This window comes from Lycorma delicatula, chromosome 6, assembly GCF_047948215.1.
Source record: "Lycorma delicatula isolate Av1 chromosome 6, ASM4794821v1, whole genome shotgun sequence".
In the NCBI taxonomy this organism is placed as follows: domain Eukaryota; kingdom Metazoa; phylum Arthropoda; class Insecta; order Hemiptera; family Fulgoridae; genus Lycorma; species Lycorma delicatula.
In genome coordinates this window covers 81142320-81166229 of record NC_134460.1, presented here as the reverse complement: position 1 = coordinate 81166229, position 23910 = coordinate 81142320, and the positions used below count along the sequence as shown (strand labels likewise).

General features: G+C 29.8%; 1 protein-coding gene across 7 annotated transcripts in view; it reads right to left on the bottom strand.

Annotated features, from left to right (window-relative positions):
• LOC142325967 (uncharacterized) overlaps positions 1-23910 on the bottom strand; it is a 434412-nt gene that overhangs the window by 22809 nt on the left and 387693 nt on the right. For all 7 annotated transcript variants that reach the window (XM_075367953.1, XM_075367951.1, XM_075367952.1 and 4 more), the window contains 6 exons: positions 17497-17990; positions 9362-9481; positions 8269-8434; positions 6272-6418; positions 4950-5191; positions 2563-3035 (listed from right to left, as the gene is read on the bottom strand). In XM_075367953.1, the coding sequence (XP_075224068.1) occupies positions 2563-3035; positions 4950-5191; positions 6272-6418; positions 8269-8434; positions 9362-9481; positions 17497-17990 (1642 nt within the window). The remainder of the gene's footprint in view (positions 1-2562; positions 3036-4949; positions 5192-6271; positions 6419-8268; positions 8435-9361; positions 9482-17496; positions 17991-23910) is intronic.

Sequence of the window (23910 nt, the reverse complement as noted above, 5' to 3'; positions counted from 1 at the left end):
GGTAATAATCACTCAGTGCAAGATCTGGACTGTAAGGCAGATGCTCAAAGATTTTTCAACAAAATCGTCACAATTGTTCAGTGGTTTTGTTTGCCATGTGTTATCGTGGAAAAAGAAAATCCTGTTAGTAAGCTTCCCGTGCCTTTTCTTTTAAATTGAATGTCTAAGTTTTGTAAGCGTTTCACAGTATGTATCAACATTAACAATTCTTCCACACTCAAGAAATTCAATCGGAAATATTCCTTCAGTGTCCCAAAAAATCGTAGCCATAAGGTTTTTCAATGGACTTTCTCCCTTAAACTTTTTGGGCTTCAAGGATGATCAATGCCACCACTGCATTGACTGCTGCTTTGTCACACATTTGGGTAAAATATCCATGTTTCATCAACGGTCACAATGTGTTTCCATAAATCATCACCTTCATTTTCATAGTGTCCAAAAATGTCTAAGCTGCAGCAAGAAATTTTCCTTAGTGTGTTTCTGCCAACATTTATTGTATCCATCTGGAACACAACTTTCTGTAAGCCAATTTTTCAGTTAAAATGTTGTAAATTACTGATCATGAAACAAAAGAAAATTTAATCAATAACTGAGAAACAGTAAACCTTTTTTTTCACAGATTTTTGCACTCACATTTTCGGTCAATTCATCTGTGACGTCAGGCAGGTGACCTTTACATTCTTCATCATGAACATTCATTCTCCTCCTCGAAACAAATGACAATTTCTATATGAATGTCAGCAGCAGATTTGTTTTTCGCCAATAGATAACGAATTACTGATTACACTTCTCAACTCGCAGGTTTATTTATTGTAGCACTCATTTCAGCCAGGCTATACACAGCAACATGAATAACGTCATCTCTTTGTAACCTACTGTTACAAACAGATGATCACTGATATAAATAAACGTGCTACACTAGCGCCATCAATTTCCACTACATCTAATGGTGGTAAATTGAAAATGCCCTTACTTAAAAAGCACGCCTTGTATAAACGTAAACCACATGGTGTTCAACTTAAAAGAGTAATATTTGCATCACTCAGAAGTTTATAATAAATGCATATTTTTATTAAAATGTAAATATTGCTGAGAGATGGGTAAAATAATGTGGAAGATGTTGGTATGACTACAGCTGGAATGGGGAGGACTGTTTCTTGTTTGCACATTTGAATTTTGCCAGTCTCTGTTAAGCACTGGCTTTTGAATAAGGTTGCATAATCATATGTTGTTTGTTAAAATGCAGTTAGCTGTTGAAGAATGTGTATTAATAATGGAAACTTATTTAGAGATGAAATCTCATGTTTGTGTCAGCGAAAGTTCAAGGAGATATTTGAAAAGGAAGCACTAGTGAAAAGTGTTATTCAGAAGTTAGTTAAAAAACTTTCTGAAACAAGCTCAGTGTTAGGTCAGTAACATGCCGGACACAGGTCAATTTTTACAATGTAGGTTGTACAAGACATTAAAGCAGCAGTTACAAGATCGCCTCATAAGTTTTGTGGAGACTAAGCTGGGAAAAGAGTATATTTCACTAGGTTCAGCCCCCATTGCATTGAGGAGAATGGTGATTATCCACATCAAATGAAGGTTTTCCATGAACTAACTAATGCTGATTATGCTAAAAGGGTTCACTACCGTCAATGGTTCAAGAACTTCATTAGAGGCAACACAGGTATTTTAGATCAAGTGTTTTTCACAGATGAAGCATGGTTTCACCTTGGTGTGTATGTTAACAGTCAGAACTACAAGATCTGGGGTACAGAAACTTCTTTTTTTGAATCTCCCCTACACCCACAAAAAATTGGTTAATGGTGTGCAGTTTCAAGGCGACAAATAATAGGACCTTGGTTTTTTTTAAACTGTGGATGCTGCCATCTATCAAGATATTATCCAACAATTCATAGCCTTACTACAAGAAGATGAGCTTGTTGCTGGTTACAACAAGACAGCGCCACTTGCCATACAGCTCATTCTACTGTAGATATGCTACAGGATTTTTTTCAGTGGAAAAATTATTTCTAAAGGATTGTGGCCACCAAGTTCCCTGATCTTGCTAGTCCAGACTTCTTTTTGTGGAGGTTACTTAAAAGAAATTGTTTATAGGAGCAATCCACACACTCTACAGGAATTGAAGACAAATTTTACCAGTGCCATCCAGGAAATAGACTGGTGTACCCAGTCTATTGGCTAACAAGAGTAACCAGGATCATGGTCAAACTTACTGATAAGTGCATAGAAGAGGATGGACATCATTTTCAACACCTTCTATAATTATTATAAGTGTTTGGTAATAAACTATTACTTATAGTCTAAACTAAGTGATGGGGCCTCTTTTACGTTGAGTATTTCGTAGTTTCAATAACGCTGATACACTAATATATGCTTACTGAGAATTGTCATAAGATAGTGCACTACTGATTAGTAATGCACTCTCTGCATTGTCAGATGTGGATTCTTTCAGATTTTTTCAAGAGATATCAATCACAGTAGTAAAAAAATGAGAAATTATGAAAGCAGTACATAATATTACAACAACATTCTATTAGAAAATTTTTCATTTACCTATTGTGACCGTTTGTTTTGTTCAACTGATTGATAACTAATGCTGCTTGCTGTTGGCCTAATACAACCCGCGGCTGTTTATTGTTACTATTATTATTGTTATTATTATTGCTGTTATTAATAATTAAATTATTATTGTTACAGCTGTTATTATTGTTGTTGTTGTTATTATTATTATTATTGTTATTATTCATTGTGACAGTCAGTTGTAATTGAGCTATTTGAGGTTGCTGCGGTGGTGGTTGTTGTTGTTGTTGTTGTTGTTGTTGTTGTTGTTGTTGTTGTTGTTGTTGTTGTTGTTGTTGTTGTTGTTGCTGCTGCTGCTGCTGCTGCTGCTGCTGTTGTTGTTGTTGCTGCTGCTGCTGCTGTTGCTGTTGCTGTTGTTGTTGTTGATGTTGTAACAAAAGTTGATTTAATTGCTGCTGTTGAAGGAATGCAGCTAAACTTGCCTTAGCATTCATTGTCTGCTGTGGCTGAAACAAAAGAAAAAATTAAATAGAACATATTAGAATTCACAAAAACTTTTTAATTAAAATCAAAAAGCTTTTAGAAGAAAGTACAGTACTGTACTAGTAAAAAGAACAACATAATCAATACTAAGAGAAATAAAAGAGTAGTTTTGAGTAAAAGAGTAAAGCAAAAGATTCTATAGTTTCACAATGGAAAAAGGAACATATATATATTTATTGCTATTAAATCGACTAATGGCCTACAAAAACTACTAAAATAATCAATCATCTTAACTTAGATACTATAATGTTTTGGATATACATCAGTGCTCGGCATATTCTATATTGTTATATATCATTATATTTATCACCTGCACTATTCAAAATGTAAGAAACAGAAATAGTTAATCACATTGAAATAAGTAAACTGCATGCTGAAAATGAGATAAATGAAATAAAGAGTACAGCGTGAAATATACAAAACAAATGATTATTTAGAATGGAGATTGACAGACAGTATGATGATTTACTTTATTTAAGTATGAAAAAAAATAATTTACAGGTAACTGATAAATTGTTAATATATTATAGAAAATGTAAAAATGAAAATCATAAAGAATATCTTATAACTTCTGACCTGATGTGTACCATTCTAAGAATGAAAAAACGTGGAGACTACATCTGATAAAAGTAGATATTAACATCTGAAAAAGTAGTCATGAATATAAACTTTAGTAAAATAAAATGGGCCGAGTAATTCTTGAGACTGTATATATGAGAAGAGACTACCTTATAAAAGTCAAGTATTCAAAAAGAAATTCTTACAATCAATACATTATACCAATCAATATTGCAGAATGGAATTATATATTTAAATTAAATTATAGAGATAAAAAATTCCATTTTTTCTTGTATCCAACCATATAATATTACTGTTTTCAGGTTAAACATTACATAATACTTTGACTTAAAGAAAGGATGTTGTTATATTTTTTTTTTAAATTACTTGACAATCTACAGATCTTCCACCAAATTCATTTAAAATTTAATTATAAGATTGACTTTCATATAAAGCCACAAATTGCCTATACTACTCCATGAGTTTTTAAATAATACTATTAGGTATGAACATTTAACCCACTCACTAAAGTAAACTTACATGTTCAATTATTTAGCAATAAATTCCTTTAATTTTGTTTCTTATTGTGCATCAACTTTTTTTATTAATGTGCAAAACTGAATGATTATTTTCATAAAGTTATAAATTTTATATGTTCTGAAACAGATTATAACCATTTTTCTTTATTATAACATATAATTTTTTACTTAGCAGTGCTACTCTGATCAAGATTTTTCCATGGTTTCCCTTGATCTTCCCACTAAATGTTATACCAGCTCTTTTTTTTTTACAACAAACCATTCCCAATGTGATTTTACAATGTTGTATAAGTGATCAGAACAACCTTTATAACAGAATTAAAACAAAAATAATCACAATTAATAATAAGACTAAGAGAAGTATAAACCACATCCACCCCACTGTAAAATTGAATTCATGTTAAAAAATACTGTTCTTGGATATAAAATAAAGTTAAAGTAAAATGGTTAAACTAACATTGAAATGGAAAAGCATTCAACAGGAAGGAAAATTTTGATTAAGGCATGTAATAAAAGCAATTCATTAGTAATATTTCAAGAACACATGAATAGACAAAAATAATTGTTCTCTTCTGTTCAATTCATCAATAACTAAAGTTTTAATAAATTTTGAGAGTTATTATGAATTGGTTATACTAATAAACAGGTGTAAAATGTGTCTACTTTGCATGGGTCTGGAAGAAATTGTTATAACTGATTGATTATTACCAAGGTATAATAATTAAATTACAACCAACAACCTAAGTTTAAAATATTCCAATGCAATTTTTCTTTAATTACCTGGAATGTGGTCTGTTGCTGAAGTTGCATTTGTGAGCGTAGTAGTTGTCTCTGTAGCTCATCTATTCTCCTTCTTTGCTCCCGTATAATCTCCTCACTTGCTTCAGTCTCCATAGCAACTGATGGAGAAGGTGAAGGACTTGCCGGTGTAGAAGGTGCTGGGGTCAATGACTGTGGTGGAGCCGATGAAGGCGGACTATCTGGCTCACTAACACTACACTGAGGTGGTGAAACATTACACACTGAAAAACAGAAATTACCTACACTAAAGAACTGTTGAATAAAACATCAAAGAAAAATACATAAAATAAAAATTATTATACAGAAATTAAAAAGTAGTTGCAAGTTAACATATGGCTTAAATGTGTATCCTAAATATATATTGCTATAAAAAAGCATCAGTTCTACTGATCAAATCTTTTTAGTTATTTATGCTGGCTGACCACAAGTAGCAGTTGTGAAAGCTATGTTTTAAATCAGTGAGACTGAAGTATAGAGAAAATTATTTTTGAAATAAATGTGGTCTTAAAAATAGAGTAAAATAAAATTAACCAAACGGTACAGAATTCAGAACCAGTTTGAATTAAAACAATTTCTACTTTAGTAGTGCAATAGCAAAATTTTTTCATTCACATTTTGATAACTGTATGCAACTTTAATATAATTTACAAAGTGCTTCATTTAATTTGTAATTTCTTTTAAAAAAAGTGTTTCCAGAATCTGGAAAATTATTTATATTGATTTATTCACCTTCATTTCCAGATGTTTTTATTGATGACTTCCTTAGATGTAAGTAATGAACTCTTACTTAGTAATCTTGATTCATTATCTTTATAAGTAACTTTATGAAGATTCACTATCTTCATTAACTAACTAATCATTTATATAGAAAAGAAAATGAATTTTTAGATTTTAAAGATACAATTTTTTTCTTTATTAAGAATTTTCTTCAATATACTTCCAGCTTAACTGATATTACAAAGTTGTCAGTGAATTACTAATAACTTCAGTGACTTTTTTTAAAGAAATTATACTTTTTTTTAAAGAAATTACAAATTAGATGAAGCACTTTGCCAAGTATATTATCAGATTATCCTCTCACCCGCACTTTTCATTAACACATGCTTCAAGCAGTGATCATTCAGCTCTCTGCTTGATAGAGTTAGATTTTCAAAAAACTTTACCAAAATGCTATAAAAAATTTCAAACTGGTGAAAGCCTAATTTTGGAGCATTAATGTATTATTGAATTTTTATATGACAGATACTAACACCATTATGTTTAAGATTGTTTACAGATTGTACTATTTTTAAAAAACTTACCTGAAAGAAGGGAGTCATCGGAGGGTGGAATGGTGATATTTGCTATATTGGAAGACTCACTAAAAGGCTTTAACCTCTCTATTAGTTGAGGCTTAGCTCCTGATACAGGTAGGTTGCGTTTTTTCAGTTCTGCCTTCAGGTCACTCACTAGTTTTGTTAAAAAAAAATTGATCCAAATTAATGAACAAACCTTTAAAATTATTATATACTTCTTTGTTTTTAACTGACCTTAAAATATATAATTATAATCTAATTAAGGAATGTAATATACAAGTTAAACAAATTATTGCTGAAAAAAGTGAGAATAAGCTATTTTCTTTTTTAAATAATAATCAGAAATAATAATAACGGAAACTACAAAACGATAGCAAAAATGTAATAAAATGTCTAATTTAATTTTGAATAATTTAACTTTTTTTTTTAACTCCCTGTAATTTTGCTTAAATAATAGCATCCTCTGCTACATATGACAAAATATGTAAAAGCACCACAACATACCACCAACCCCTTAATTCAAACTTATTTAAGTAAATTCAAATAATTTCTATCACAAATAAAAAAAAATATAAAAAATCAATGATTTGAATATCTATTTAACAATTTTATCATAATCTCTTACAACCTTTATCTTTTAAATTACATCTGCAATCAATGAGCTTAAATATCTTTACTCTAAAACAAATATCAAAGCTCGATAATATAAGGCTGTTTAGAGTAATAATATGAACTGATGATTTCTCATATAGAATAGTTAACATTAGTTAATATTGTTGGGGATTATCACCCAAACAAACTTTCAGAATTTTATTTTTCATACATAGGAAGTGTAAAAAAATATGAAACCTGTAAGAAGTCTTATACAAACCTTCGACTTAGATACCATCCTGCAATTAATTAGAATAATTAATAACATGTAGACCAGTCACCTTCAAAACATAGGCTATCAATCAACTGACTAATATTAACAATAATTTATCAAGTATTTGAGTTATTTAATGAGATGATGAGGAAACTTTTGGGGAAATTCACAATTGACTGACTGCATTATGCTTCAAGTTAGAGAAAGGTAATCTAATTACTATGTTAATGGTATTGAGATGAAAGTGATGTAAGTGAAGAATTCTCTCCTTCACAATCAAAGGAGTCCTACTTATCACAATTACATAATTAATAACAATCGCTATAATTATATCAGTATTGTAAAAGATTTATAAATTAATTTCGACATTCACTTGAAATTTTTATCAAGCAAAAAATAAGTAACTTAAAAATGTAATCTATAGAGCCAACATGCATCTAAACTTCATTAAAAAAAATGTATATATATGTCTATTATAGTAGAAAAGATATATTACTGTGTCTTTATAAGACTTTTCTATGTAATATAATAGAATATTGTTTTGAATTTTGGATTCCACATCAATAGAATCAACTTTTGGTGTGTAAGATAATTGCACTTCTTTTAATTCAAATAAGGATGACCTAGGATCTTTACCACTGCTGAACTAAGTAAAATATTTGGATCAGAGTCACAGACATTAAGAAGAAATATTACAGGATAATTATTACATGAGCAACTTATATTACTTTAAATTCCTATTAAAGTGTAAATAACTATTTCTTGTTTACTGAATTAATACAAGATATATCTCAGATCTATTATTACACTAAAAATAAATAATTATATTTTTTTATTTTCAATTAAACTGTCCATATTCAATTTTTCTCTTTGTACTCTTTTTTGTTTCCTCTTTTAAACTGCTATATAATTTTTTTTTATTTTGCTTAATATTACTACAGTTTATCTGTTATAATTTATATTTCACTTATAACTTATATTTCACATATAACAACAATATTATAGTTTTACCGTATTCAACTATAACCGACAATTTAATTTTTAATTTATTTATACGTGTATAGCATACATTAATACTCTGAAAAATAAGTTATTTCTGAACAAAATATTTTAAAAACTATACCAAAACAATAAATACCTTTCATATCCTCTAAGTTCCTGAGAGGCCTAGTATCTGGAGGTGGAGGAGGAGGAGGAGGTTGAGCTAATGGTGGGGGTGGAGCAGGTGGTGCTTTCGTGACAGCTATCAAGCTGGTGGTGGTTTGCTCTTGAGGCTTCTGAGATGCTGGCAGCAAAAGCGGATACTGAAACAAAAAAACATGTCACACATTCAATGATAGTAATACAAACCATATTAAAATGTCGCTTATCTTATACATGCATTTAATTAAATAAACCATTTGTTGCTTTTACAGGTTAAGCAACAGGAACAGGAATTTTATCTACAGATGAAATTTTCATTTATACAAAGCATATTTAAAGCATTTGTAAAGAATATCTATCAGATTCCATAACTGCATCAGCCATTTCAGAACTCATCACCTTCATCCAAAGTTTAATCGCTCTTATGGTTAATCACTAAAGCACTGTACATAATATGAACTAATACTTCATCTCTAAAAGTCGGCACAATTCAAGAATCTAGGTTCCTGTTGCCTGAGCTCAAAAAAAAATTTTGGCACATATTTATCTAGTATTCAATAGCCATTGCGAGATCACTGAACAACCCAGACATATGATAAAGACTCCATGTACATAAGTGACTCCATGTCATACTTCATCGCACAATCACAGGTAGTGATAACAAAATTGTGTTATCTCCCAAGGTAACTGACTTCAATCAGTAGAACCCAACTTTTCAATATTACCCTATACATAACCCCTGAAAAGCAGAAGATGCCATTAATTGATGCAGGAGTTGCATTTAAAATGTAATTGCTATAACAATTGATTATTAGAGTGCACAAAACTACTACAAAAACAAAATGACTATAACACTATAGAACATCTGTAATTACTTCTAATAAAATTATTATGGCACCGACTTAAAAAACTTGTTTGAAGGATATGCAATTATTAATCATTATTTCTGACTTGTGAATAGTCACACTAATATTTGTACCATTTATAAAAAATTAATTTAAAAGGAAAATATTTAATAGGAAAAAAATGGAATTTAAGAGTATAATTCTTTATATTGATAACACAATTTTTAAATTTAATTACAATACCTTGTGCTGCAATTCAAGTTGCCATTGAAGGAACAATTGCTGCTGTTGTAATAATAACTCATAGGATGTCTCAGCAGGCGATGAGCTCAATGATGAATTCTTATGAGCATTTGGAGGGCCCTAAAAATTATTAACCGATTTAAAGAAAGCAGAACATAAGTTTAAGAAAAAGAAAATCAAATATAAAATAAATAAGTTACTACAATTATTGGCCCCTGATGAAATTAAGAAACTCATTGAATCTCTAGCATCCTGAATTATTTATGATTTCTTGAAGAAATCATAAATGTTATTCATATTTACATCTCACATTCAATAGTACTAATGCATCTTTTAATTCTGCTGTACTCAGTTACTCTGGTATACACTCCTTTAACCTATCTACAATCAACTTTATGTGTTTATATCTTACAATCATCCATTATTCTATTTTTAGAATAAATCTTCTGATTTCCAATTTTTCCCTTAAATGTCATAACCATAACTGGGTCTCTTCCTTCCTTCCTCAGTTAATTTTCCTGACATAACTTTCACACTGTGTCAATTCTATTGTTTACAAACACCACTGAATCAATATCATATCTTAGATTTATCCCACTTTATACACCAACATTGTAACCATAGTAGAAGCAGTTATAAATGTAGCAATAGTTCTAAGATATTTAATAATATGTTTTCCAAGTGATTAATTATCTATAACATGTTTATCACTGAATAGTTGCTCATAAGCTATACAGATGTATTTTTTTAAAATGGCTTTATTAACAAGGTTATCTTAAATATTTTTCTTTTCTAAATCAATACATGTTCCCAACATCATCTACATACATGATATCTCAAGCTGAATAGTCCTTAAATAAACTTCAGATTAGCAAATTTGGTTTTCTTCAAAATGACAAACCAAAATTTTATAATCATTCTCTGTTGAACTTCAAAAAATTGAAATTAATTTTTTTCTAGCTACCAATAAATGCTACAAATTAACCACAATCTGTAAATCTCTTTTTACTATGTATGGAATAAAATAAGTATATTAACTTCTTTTCTTCTTTTTCTGAAACTACAGGATTATAAAAGTCCTTTTGATGCCTGAGCTTAAAAAGTGAAAACTTAATTGATTTGTATATATTTAGGAGATGAAAAAAAAATCAGTTTGATTAATGATGGCCACCCATTATTAACAATTTCTTTTACAGTTTAATGCCTAGCTCACCTGGCAACCGTTTTAACTTTACAAAAAACTATTTTTATTTTTTATTAGGAAATTGTGTGTGTTAGAACAAAAATCATGTTAATAAGTCTGAAAAACTATAAAACATATTCTAAAACTTTTACGTTACTAATTTAACATTATATCACTTACTAATAGTTTCATTTTAAAATAATGAGAAAATAATGCATAAGCCTAGGGAATATATTCATTCCACCACATGAAATAATTTAAATAATCAGGTTACTAGCAGAAACAAAAAGTAAGTAAATTTATATTTGCAGTGAATAGTCAACATCTAATGGATATATATATATATATATAATAACAGAAGTGTTTTTATTTGATAAAGCAGCGTGTAATTTAGAAAAAGAGATGATTTCTATTTAAACATTGTTTTTTCCACACAATCACAAAATTAAACTTCTTAGTGTATACACATATATAATAATATAAATAAATGTAGTGTAAGACATAATAATGTCTAGAATAAATAATATACAAATATCTCTTGTTTTTAATGAGTTACAGTTCATTAAAACAAGGTAGAGTAATAGATTTTAATATCCCTTTAGAAAATCAATTTGGCTTCAGAAAAAATAGGTTAACAGTATTAGCAGTAGCACATTAACTGATAAATGGAGTGAAAAATTAAGATTTTGCGGTACATTTTTAAATTTAGGGAAATCATTAGACTGTCTAAATTTAGATAGATACAAGTAACAAGTAAATAGTTAACTTACTGAATAATGTTTGGAATTACAGTATTAGGACAGCATTGCATATAATCATCAAATAATACAAAGAGCCAATATTACTAAATTTTATTATTAGGAAAATTTACGATTTTGATTTAGTTGTCACTGCTAGGAGTGAAATCATAATTAAATAACAAAAATATTTTTATTTTACTTTTTTTCTATTTAAATAACCACATGTTCTATTTAATAATCGCATTTGACTTTAATCAAAATTTAAATTAATGTTGTCTAAGTTTTTCCCGTTATTTAACTTCCTCTGATAATAACTGACACCCAGTTACTGTTGCTTAATGACAGATGAAATTTCTTTAATGTATGAAAAATACTATACTATATAAGATTTGGACCCAGAATCTTCTAGATGAATGATATTTATAACTATAATAGAAATATAGCTGTAATTATGTAACGCTTGTATATATGCATGATTATATTTACAAACAAAATTAACTCGACAGTTACTATTAATATTTTACTTTAAAATAGATAATGTAAACCTAGTTGTAATACTTAAGCAATTTTTATACAGCGTACATAAAATTATTCTATCCAGACAATATGTCATTAATTATAGAACTGGAAATAATTACGTTACTCTAATTTTTATACAATACGAGGTCTGTAAATAAAGTAATGATACTAGTTTTTTTTTTTGGCAGCCAAAGTGGCATTACTGCAAAGTTACTAGTAAACATATGGTTATATGAACAGCTGATTTATATTAGGTATTAATATTTTTAGTATATTGTTGCCATGTGAGATGTAAACAAAATTTTTATGAAACAAGTTTTTGTTGTGCGTTACAAAAATGAGTGATATTAATTATTTTGTAATCAAGTTCTGTGTTAAACTCTGTGAGAATGCTACTGAAACTTTTTCAAAATTGAAAAGATTATATGGAGATGACACTCTGTCAAGAGCCCAAGTTTTTTAGGTGGTTTAAAGCATTTTCAGATGACTGGGAATCAGTTGCGGATAATCCACGCTCTGAAAGATGTTAATGTCAAAAAGTGATGACAATGATGAGTGAATCAGAGACTTTATAAGGTACAATCGGCGATTAACTATCAGAATGATTGCAGAACAATTGAATTTGAATCATACCACAGTCCATCAAATTTTGACAAATGAATTGAACATGAAAAATGTTTGTACAAAATTTGTCCAAAAAAACCTCACTGTTGAACAGAAAAACAACAGAATGGAAGTGTGCTGCAATCTTCTAGGATGAATTGAAACTGATTCTGCATTTCTAAAAAAATATTATTACTGGTAATGAATCTTGGATACTTGAGTACAACCCAGGAACAAAACGCCAAAGCAAGGGTGGCACACTTCAAACTCATCACGTCCCAAAAAAGTAAAATTGAGCAAATCAAAAATTAAAACCATGCTAATTTGTTTCTTCAATAGTAATGACATTGTCCATAAGTAGTTTTTGCCTACAGGACAGACTGTAAATCAATATGTTTACCGAGAAATTCTTGAATGACTCGAAAAGACTAGAAAAGTGGCTGATGTCACTTGTGTGACATCAGCCATCAAAGACAACTCAATGCTGCATCATGACAAAGCACCTTGTCATACTGCAATCTCAATTAATGAGTTTTTGGCAAAGAAATATATTTGTGTAGTTAGTTCCTCAACTATCTTATTCACCTGACTTCAGACCTTGCGACTTTTTCGTGTTCCTGACTTAAAAAAACACCTCAAAGAACATCATTTTGGAACAGTAGTAAACATAAAAAAAAAAGTAACCAAACATCTGAAGGATATTCTGGTTTCTGAGTTCCAACACTGCTATGAATAGCAGGAAGACCGTTTGAAATATTGCGTGGCTTCTCAAGGGAACTACTTTGAAGGTGATAGAGTCCATGAATAATTAGATTATAAAAAAGTTTTTCTGAATCAGTCTCATTACTTTATTTACAGAACTTGTAGGTATTTATTTTATGTTTAATATACTAAATCCCAAACTATAAATATAAAAATTCATACTAAAAATTTTGTTAAATTGACTTATTGTTACCATAACATTACAGTTTTAGAAAATGTAATGGATTCAGATAAAAAATGTATCAAAACATATATTGCAATGTAATCATTTGATGTTGGCAAGAGATTATTTATTTATTTATTAAAAAAAGGTAAAATTTTGTTAATATTTTTTTCTTTTTTTTTTTACTGGACTACTTAATAATTTGAATTATTGCAATAACAGATATTTTGTAAATGCTTCATGGCTAAACTTATTAAAACGACATTAATATTATTTTATTATCATAGGAAATGTTTAAGAATATTCAGATTCAAGAATTTTGAGATTTCAAATAGTCACTTCACATACTGCTTATTCAAAGTCTCTCTTTTTCTTTCTCACTAACACATTAAAAAAAAAAACCTTATTCTACACATTAAAAAAATCTTATTCTACAGTCTTATAATGAAACGTAATAAATAAATAACATCAAACATGTAATCAGTAACTTTAAGTAGCTTACTTTTTTTGGGTATATTTTATTACAATAAAGTGTACGGTAATTCTTATCACGTAAACTGAAAATATAATTTTAATTTTCAACCACAGTTGACAATTTAAAAATCATTATTACAAATAGTTAAGTAATTTTTTTATCTATAAATTTTGTTTTATTTAGTACGATTTTAAATCATTATTTATGCATTTCTTTACCTTAAAATAAAGTCCAGAATTTTGAAAAAAATAATAGTTCTACTAAGAAATCTTTGAATCTTTTCTTGAAAGTTTTGATTCTAATGAAAAAAAAATTGTATGTAATAAATCTATCAATAAATTATCTCAACTAAATGTTTTACAAAAGTAATCAGTACTTACCTGATGGAAAAGAAAAACTAATTTAAAATTTATATTTTAAAAAATGTGACATCAAATGAAATATCTAAACCACATTACGAATACACATACACATTATTGTTAACTACGAGGGTTATTTTTTTTTCAAGGTCCGATAAGTCGCAAAATAAAAACCTGCGCAAAAATCAGATGAACCTTTGCACATATGTGTTTCGCAGTGTCTCTAGTATGGCCTTTAATCACACGGCGTCACTTCGTTTAGTTCTGAACATGCAGCTAGCACATAAACATGTCTACAACAATAGCATGTCCCACCAAGTGTGCGGTAATTCATTGACGAATAAGTAATGTGTACAGTGAAACTTCAATGAGTGAGAGCAAAGTGCGACAATGGTGCAGGAACTTTAAAGCAGGACGTACAGATGTTCATGATGCAGGTGGTCAGGGAAGGAAGCAAGTGTCAACTGATGATCTCGTTGAGCGAGTGGATGAGGCAATTCGAGAAAATCGTAGGTTCACAATTTTTGTATTGAGTGATTCATTTCCTGAAATTTCAAGGTCAGCTCTCTACACCATTGTGAGTGAGAGACTTCAGAACTGCAAACTGTGTGCGAGATGGGTTCCCAAGATGCTGTCCGACCATCACAAAACAATGAGAATGGACACCTCCCTAATGTTTCTCCAGCACTACCACAATGAAGGAGAAGATTTTTTGAACAAAAATTGTCACAGGGGACGAGACACGGGTCCATTTCGAAACTGAAGAAACAAAAGAACAATCCAAACAGTGGATGCATTCTCATTCTCCCAGTAAACCAAAGAAGTTCAAGCGAACCTTCTCCAACAGAAAGTGTATGGCTACTATGTTCTGGGACCGGAATGGAATTCTCTTGGTGAAATTCATGGAACGTGGCACGACCATCACTGCAGCCTCATACTGCGTGACTCTTCAATGTCTACGAAGGGCAATTCAGAATAAGCAGAGAAGAATGTTGTCATCAGGCATTGTCTTTATCCATGACAATGCTCGGCCGCACACTGCAGCTATAACAAAGAAGCTTCTGCAGCGTTTTCGTTGGGAAGTGTTTGATCACCCACCATACAGCCCGAACTTGGCTCCGATTTTCACCTTTTTGCTCACATGAAATCCTGGCTAGGAGGACAACATTTTGTCACAGACATCGAGCTGCAGACCAGTGTAGAAACATGGCTGAAAACACAGGCAGCTCCGTTCTATGACGAGGGTATTGGAAAGTTGATACCATGCTATGACAGATGTCTAAATCAGAATGGCAACTACGTAGTGAAATAGCATAATTATGTAAGTACTTGTTACAAATAAAAAACTTTTTATTTTCACCATGGTTTTAATTTTGTGATCAATCGGACCTTGAAAAAAAATAACCCTCATATAACATTTTCAAGCTGCTAAAATTGAAAATACAGTTCAAAAAATATAATGAAAATTCTGTATATTTATAAATTTTATTTAATTAAAAAGGTAATTGAAAATGATGATGACACTCACCTAGATCATGCTGATGCTGTTTAAGACATCTTCAGACATAATTTTATAAAACACATTGAAATAAAAAAATAAAAAACATAATCAATAATAAATTGTCATAAAGTAAACAAAGAACTAGATGCCATCATGTAATAAACCATTAGTTTATGATGTCACCATACCTTCTAGGGCTATTACTGCTATATGATAGCATGAAATAAAATATTTTTGAAGAAAAGAGTTTGATTAAATGAAAAACAAAAATCATTTATGTTGTATATGTAGTTCTACCAAGTTTAGAGGCCCTGACATTGTTTAAACTTGTGTCATTCCGTAACAGTGAGATTAAATATACTTTATACCAATGATCAAATTTTGTGGCCGTTATTAAATTTTGTGAGTAATATTATTAAAAAATCAAACTATGTATGACATTGAGAACAATACATGTTAGCAATATAATAATATTTCACTAAAATTTATAAGTACAGACTGATTTTATTTGATGCAGAAAGTCCAAACTGACTTCTTGTGATTATAAAACAATCCTTCTATGAAAACTGTCTTTTACTTTGTGTGAAAAATGTTATAGTGAACAATAATGTGTATGTGTATTCGTAATGTGGTTGAGATATTTCATTTGATATCACATTTTTTAAAAGATAATTTTTTTAAATTAGTTTAAATTTTCTATCAGTTAAGTACTGATTACATTTATAAAATATTTAATTGATATAATTTATTAATAGATATAATTTTTTTTAAATAGTTCTGGCCTTTATTCAGAACAATCACCATAAATGTTTTATCACATAAAAATTAATAAGATAAAACAATTAATTTTATTTTCTCCATCTTTGATCATTTTTAGAACACTAAGCTTAATACATTTGATGCATTAAAAATCACCACCGGTGACTCATGAATAGCCATTTTACTGGTGGGGCCTTTTAAGATGCAAAATTTTTCTCAGGGTATCATGATATCTTCTATATCAATTCTTTATAAATTTTACAGTGATTGTAATGTTAGGTTCCTCATTATTTTTAGTAAATGAAAATGACGTAGTGACTAGTGTTGCATTAGGAAATAAATTTTACCCATCATGCTGCATGAATTACCAGTCACTTAGTCTTCCCGTCTATTAATTATCTCATTTTGGCACTGTGCTGATGAACAGACACAATTAGCACACTGGAAAAAAACTAAGCTGCGATGATGAACACTTTACTTATAACGTCACTGCTTACCACTATAGATGAGGAACTACCAAGTAAAATAAGGTAAATAAAAAAATATACTGAACTATTGTACATTTTATCAAACTATAACCATAATTATGTTAAGGTTGTCTTTTAAAAAATTGATGCAATAAAATATTTTAAATGAAAAAATAAAATCTCAAAAAATAGATCTACTTAGAAAAGCAGAATAAGATAATAAATTATTATATATAGTAAAATAATAACGATAAAACACGTATATGTGCCACCCACGACTCAGGATAGCTTTTTATCAAGAACAAGATATTGGAGACCTTTATACTGATGATAACAACAGAGGTTGCTGGTTTAAAGCTTAATCACCATTCTGAAGAGATTCAAGAGGAAACGAAGTAACGATCATGATACCTTGAGTTAACTCCTTGTTAAAAGTCATGAGTCATGAGTTACTGGTGAACCATATAGCGTAAATCAAGTAACTGTTATATTTCACTACGACAGCAAAAGAGAATCATAATACAATTAACAAGTCAAATTAATAATACTAAATGAATATTTAGAACACTGCTAAATACCAATAAAAATTGAGAGATTAACTTACTTTATACTCATGAAATTTTATAGTTCTAGTCTTAGGTTGTGTTTTTGTTTTTGACTTTTTACGATTTTTGTCTTTGCCAGGAGGTGGTGCTGGTCGAGCAGACGGAGGTGAGCTGATAGACGATAATGGTGATAAGGATGATGATAATGACAGCGAAGGTGATGGAGCGGCTGTTAGTAATGTGCCAGGAACAAGAACCGTTACTATGCCGGCCTGAGCAGCAGCAGTCTCAAGGACATCTCTTGAGTTCACAGAGGTATCAGATATAATATCTTTATTAACTTGGTTATCAGTTCTTATTCCTAGCGAATCCACATAAATCTCTTGTGATAATGATTGATCGACTATCTCTCTAGGCGGTGAAGCTAATGCAGCTTCTTGTGGTGAAGTTGCTTCAGAACTTTGAGAGTCATCATCTAAAGTCATATAATGATCTGGCGGTTGAGGTTTTGTCTTCTGTCCTTCACACGTTGCTTTAAATTCTATGTGACCCTCTGTATTAAAGAAAACATTTACATCATGATTACCACCTTACTATATATATTTTTGTTTTAAAGATACTTTAACCCTTTCACTGCTTATTAATTTCAGGCTATATGCCATACTGATATTATTGTCCAAAATAAAATATTTGTATAATGTACATATTTAAAATTACATTTTATAAACAGTATGAATACACCCCTGTATTTACTTTTGCCAAAAAATGAATAACTTTTATAACAAAATTAAAAACAGGCAGTATAATTTAAAATTATGTTTATATTGAACAAAAATTTGCAGCTGCTAGGAACCTTTATACAAATGTTAAGGTTTATTTTATATTTGTCATTTTTAAAGACATTTTAAATCACAAATTATGTTAAACAGATGAAGTACATTTAGTAAGAAAGTAACTAATCATCAAAAAGGAAAAAATTTGGTAAAAAAATTTTCTAGCATGCTAACATTACACCTATTTCCCATTATAAAAATTTAATTAATACAATTTAAAAGTTATCGCATTAATTTAACAGATTTAAATAAGAAAAAATAACTGTTTTATGTTAAAAACAAAGAAGTACTATCACTATGTGTGAGAATGAAAACAAACAAAACCAATGGAACTATGAACAGTTGAGTGTTCAAACATATATTTCATAAGCTATCACTACGTAGCTGCAAATATCAGGGACTTAGCAGTCTTATTTTTGTTAACTAAAAACTACAACCAAGTAAATTAATGAAAGAAGAAAAAACTGACTGTTGTTGACTAAAGTTGAATTAAGTGCTGATAGGAGATTTCATCAATTGGACAAAAGTTGAATAAACCAATGAAAGGGTTAAATAAAATATTACTTGTAAAACTGAAGACTAACAAGAACTTCAGTATCATTATAAAACTCTCATAACATGCAATTAATGAAAATTCTTTCTAATAATAAACTACCTCAACTTAACATAATAAAAAATTATGAAATTAAAAATATTTTATGGGAGCCTTGCTTTTTTTTATGGATACATTGTTTGATTCCATTACCCAAAAAACAATGCAGACAGATTCAATAAAAGAAAAAGAAAATCTCTGGATATCTTGTGGGTATGTAATATCAAAATCAATATTAACATTATAGAAACCATATATCCCTAACTAGTCTTCTTGAACTAGAGTGTTGAAATAAATAATTGTTAAAAAAAAACCATATAAGAAATACACCAAAACAGCAAGTGTAAAATAAAAACTTATTAATTTATACAGGTGTACCACAAACTTCCCTCAGAACTTTCATATCCTACACATGAAAATAATGGAAAAATTTCATATAAACATATGTCCTAAAATGCTTTGTTTGTGAGTTGTGAAAGATTCATTCAGATTTCTGCTACCTCACTGAAATGAGGTTGTACTGAGATTTTTAGGGCGTGAATTAAAGATCAGAATTAGTGATTTATTATGGTTTTTTGACCTGAAAAATTGAATAAAATAGGTCCCAAAACTGTATATGGAGTGGTTTTTGAGAAATCTGTGGTGAAAACCAATAAACAGGGGTAACAAACCTCTGTTTTTATGTTTGAAATAAAATATCTTTGTTAAATGGGTAATAAAAACTTAGAAATGGGTAAGTTTTTAAAAAAACTTGTAAAGAATTTTATTCTGTACAAAATGGTGTAAGATCAGTTGAATAAAATGAAAAAGGGTTAAAAAATATGAATTTTATTTAGAAATAATTACATTCTAAAAATTTCAGTATCACCTCATTTCACCAGGATAGTGGAAATCTGAGTGAAATCTTTCACTAGCTGCAACTCACAAACAAAGCATTTTAGAACATATGTTTATATGAACCTTTCCCATTATTTTTATGAGAAGAATAGGTTATAAAAGCCTTAGGAGAATTTCATGATACACTCTGTATAACCATATCGAATCTATGAATTCATTATCAATTATTAAAAAAATGTTTATCAGATTATGTATTAGCATATATAAAATCTGGTAACTACAATGACTTATTTCAGCATTGTAATTAATCATACAGCTCCAAGCTGTTGTGTAGCATCTACTCAGGACACAGTCATTACTAAATCAATTAACAAAGATGCAATGAATAGAAACAAAACAATTAATCTAGCAGGTTTCTAAGATTGATAATATAACAATATGAGAAAATAAATATGAACATGTATGAAAATTCATTTAAGAATTGGAAATCTACTATAAATTATTTCACATACATCAAAAAACACATTAAACAGTATGCATAATATTTAATGAAGAAACAACTTTTCTAAATAGTTACAGAAAAACTGGGTAGCCCTTCATAAAACATCTAGAGAAGTTTCAAATAAGTGTCCATAAAAATTGTTATGGAATATAATCAAAATAATACAAAATGTAAGAGATCAAAATCAACCAAATCTCTTGTAGCAAAGCTAAAAGAGACTAGGGCTTTTCATGGCAAGGATGTCTAATTTTAATGGCAGTTAAATGCAGTCAAATAATTTCTTGAGGCTTTATGTGTAATTTTAAAATTTGTTATGACTTATAAGAATTTAGGAAGTTAATAAATTATTTTTCAAATATTCTTCTCTTCTATTAAGCTGTTACAGAAATTTTTTCCAAATTATCTATTTTATTAAATTATTATTAATAAACAAATGGACAATAGATTATGAATTGAAGTCAGCTCTGACGTATGAATTGTCAATTCATCTGCTGTATTCAGTCTGAATACAGCAAAATATTAACTGAGGAAATAATTTGAAATCTCAAGTATGTAGTTTCAATATTTCAATTCCAATGCAAGGAAAGATATCTAAGTAATCTACTGAGCTAACAAATGAAGAAGATAGGAGTGAATGAATCACACACACACAGAATGAAAACCTTATAATTCACTGATAGTTTCTTTGTTTATTACTTTAGTAAACATTCAAAAATAAGTTACAAACAGTTTCAGATAAACTATATTGTATGTATACTAAAATTAAAATAGCTAAAAGAACAATGAATAAACCCCAAACTAAGTTTCACTTTGGGGAAAAAACTGAAACTGTAAATACAGCTAAATCAGTTCAGCTTTGGAAGCAGTAAGAATTACTGCTTAGTGATTATCACTTTTTTCTACAACAGAATGTTCTAGAAAAAAGTGATAATCTTGTAATCTTATACAATATTACAAGTAAGTAATCTTGTTGAGTATGAATAACTGCAATTGCCTGCTTTCTTTGTATCTAATTCCTTTTGTTTGATTTTGTAAATAAACTATACTAAAAATAATAAAAAATAAACAAAAACCTAATTATGAAAATAATTTTAGAAAACAACATTAAAAAAACTGAGCACATTAAAAACATACAATAATATAGTTATTAAATGTTACTACAACGTATCTAAAGTTAGAATACAATTTAATACATTTTAGGTAATCTACATACATTATGTGTTTTTAATGTTTGTTACTGATGTGTAATTGTGTGTAAGTTACAAGTTTTAAATTTTGTATATATAATTAACTGTATAAAAATATATAACTGATATAATATAACTTATATAATATATTGTATATATAACTATAAAAATTAAAAGACTCATAACATACACCTTTAAAATAACACATACCATACACTCATCAACAGTCAGTACCATACCAGTAGAATATATATAAATGATTAATCAAATATTACACTTTTTGAAATTTTTTTCTTTTTTTCACAGTCCATGTGCTTGGTTATACTACACACAAAGAAAAACATTTTTTTTTTGTCTTAAGTCATTTGAATGGTTTGATGCAGCTCTCCAAGATTCCCTATCTAGTGCATGTTGTATCTCCATTTTCATCCTCTTCGACTTACTCTTCTTCCTCTATAACACCAGTTTCTAATTCATTTCCTCCGTATAAATCTTCAATATATTCCAAGCCCTATCAGCCTTTTCTTTCGTATTATAAATCAATGTATCATCTTTATTTAACACATTATTTATGTATCACAAAATTCTCCTTAACTTTCTTTATACTCCATCAATTTTAACAACTCTCTTTCAACTTAAATCAATTTCTCTTTCAACTTATGAAGACTTTTCTTTAATCCACTCTTCTTTCATTAATTTGCACTTCCTGTTTATAGTATTTTTTTATTTTCTATAGTTCCTTTTACCTTCTTCATCACTAGCATTCTTATACTTTCTATGTTCATCCATCAGCTGAAATACGAGGTGCGACAATAAAGTAATGAGACTGATGTGAAAAAAAAAATGTTGCTTACCATTTTAGTCATGTTTAGTGTTGTCTCCTTCAAAGTAGTTCCCCTCTGATTGCACACACTTATTCCAGCGCTTCTGCCATTGATGGTAACATTTCTGGAACTCACCTTCTGTAATATCCTCCAAGACTCTCGTCGCAGCTTTTTGGACATCTTGTGTTGTTTGAAAATGGTGTCCCTTGACTGCCATTTTGACTCTTGGAAATAGAAAAAAGTCGCACGGAGCGATATCTGGTGAATAAGGTGGCTGTGGTAGTACTGAAATTTGTTTTGAGGTTAAAAATTGCTGTACTGACAGAGCAGTATGGGATGGCGCATTATCGTGATGCAGAATCCAATTATCAGCAATGTTGGCACGGACACGAAGAACTCGTTTACGAAGTATTTCTAAAATTTCTTTGTAGAAATATTGGTTAACTGTTTTTCCAGGAGGCACACACTCTTTATGAGCAATTCCCTTGGAATCGAAGAAGCACACAAGCATGCATTTCACTTTTGACTTTGACATGCGAGCTTTTTTTGGTCTGGGTGATCCCTTTGAGCACCATTGCGAACTTTGGCGTTTTGTCTCGGGATTATATTGAATAAACCAACCTTCATCACCAGTGATAACATGTCAACAAATCTGGATTGATTTCCGTTTGCTCTAACAGATTAGCTGCCACATTTTCTGTGTTTCTCGCTGTTGTTGTGAGATTTTTGGGAACCATTTTTGCACAAATCTTTCTCATACCAAGATCTTTAGTTAATATTAGACGAACCGTTTCTCGATTGATGTTGAGTTCTTCTGCAATCATTTTCACGGATAATCTTCGATCAGATCGTACGATTTCACACACCCTGGTCAAGTTGACATCTGTCCGTGAGGTTGATGGTCATCCACTGCAGTCTTCATCTTCAACATTCATTCTGCCTTCACTAAAAATTTTATGCCACTGAAAAACTTCAGCTCTTGACATAACCTCCTCTCCAAAAGCCTTCTGAAGCTTACCATAAGTTGTCGTCGCGTTTTCACCCAATTTAACGCAAAAAGAAATGGCATACTGTTGCACAATATTTTGCGGTTTCATTTCTGTGACGAGAGACACAAATACATGTTCACTTATTACAGCACAACTCATGACTGAGCAGTTGCATCAATGTGCTGCTTGGACTAGAAGTAGCTTATGGACCAAGGTCAAAGATGGTGTGCCTACGCAAGCTACAGGGTTGCCACATCTTGCAAAGAAAAATCAGTCTCATTACTTTATTGTCGCACCTCGTATATCCTCTGATATCCATGGCTTTTTATCAGTTCTCTTTGTTCCACCTAGGTTCGTTTCTGTTGATTTAAGAATTTCCTTTTTAACATTCTCCCATTCTTCTATATTTTCTACCTTATTGTTTTTAATCAGATCTCTTGTGATGTCCTCCTCAAAAATCTTCTTTACCTCCTCTTTCTCAAGTTTCTTTAAATTCCACTGATTCATCTGACACCTTTTCTTCAGGTTTTTAAACCCCAATCCAGATTTAATTATTAGTAAATTATGGTTGCTATCAATGTCTGCTCCAGGATATGCTTTGCAGTGAAGGAGTTGATTTCTAAATCTTTTTTTAACCATGATATAATATATCTGATACCTTGCAGTATCACCAGGCGTTTTCCATGTGTATATTCTTCTACTATGATTT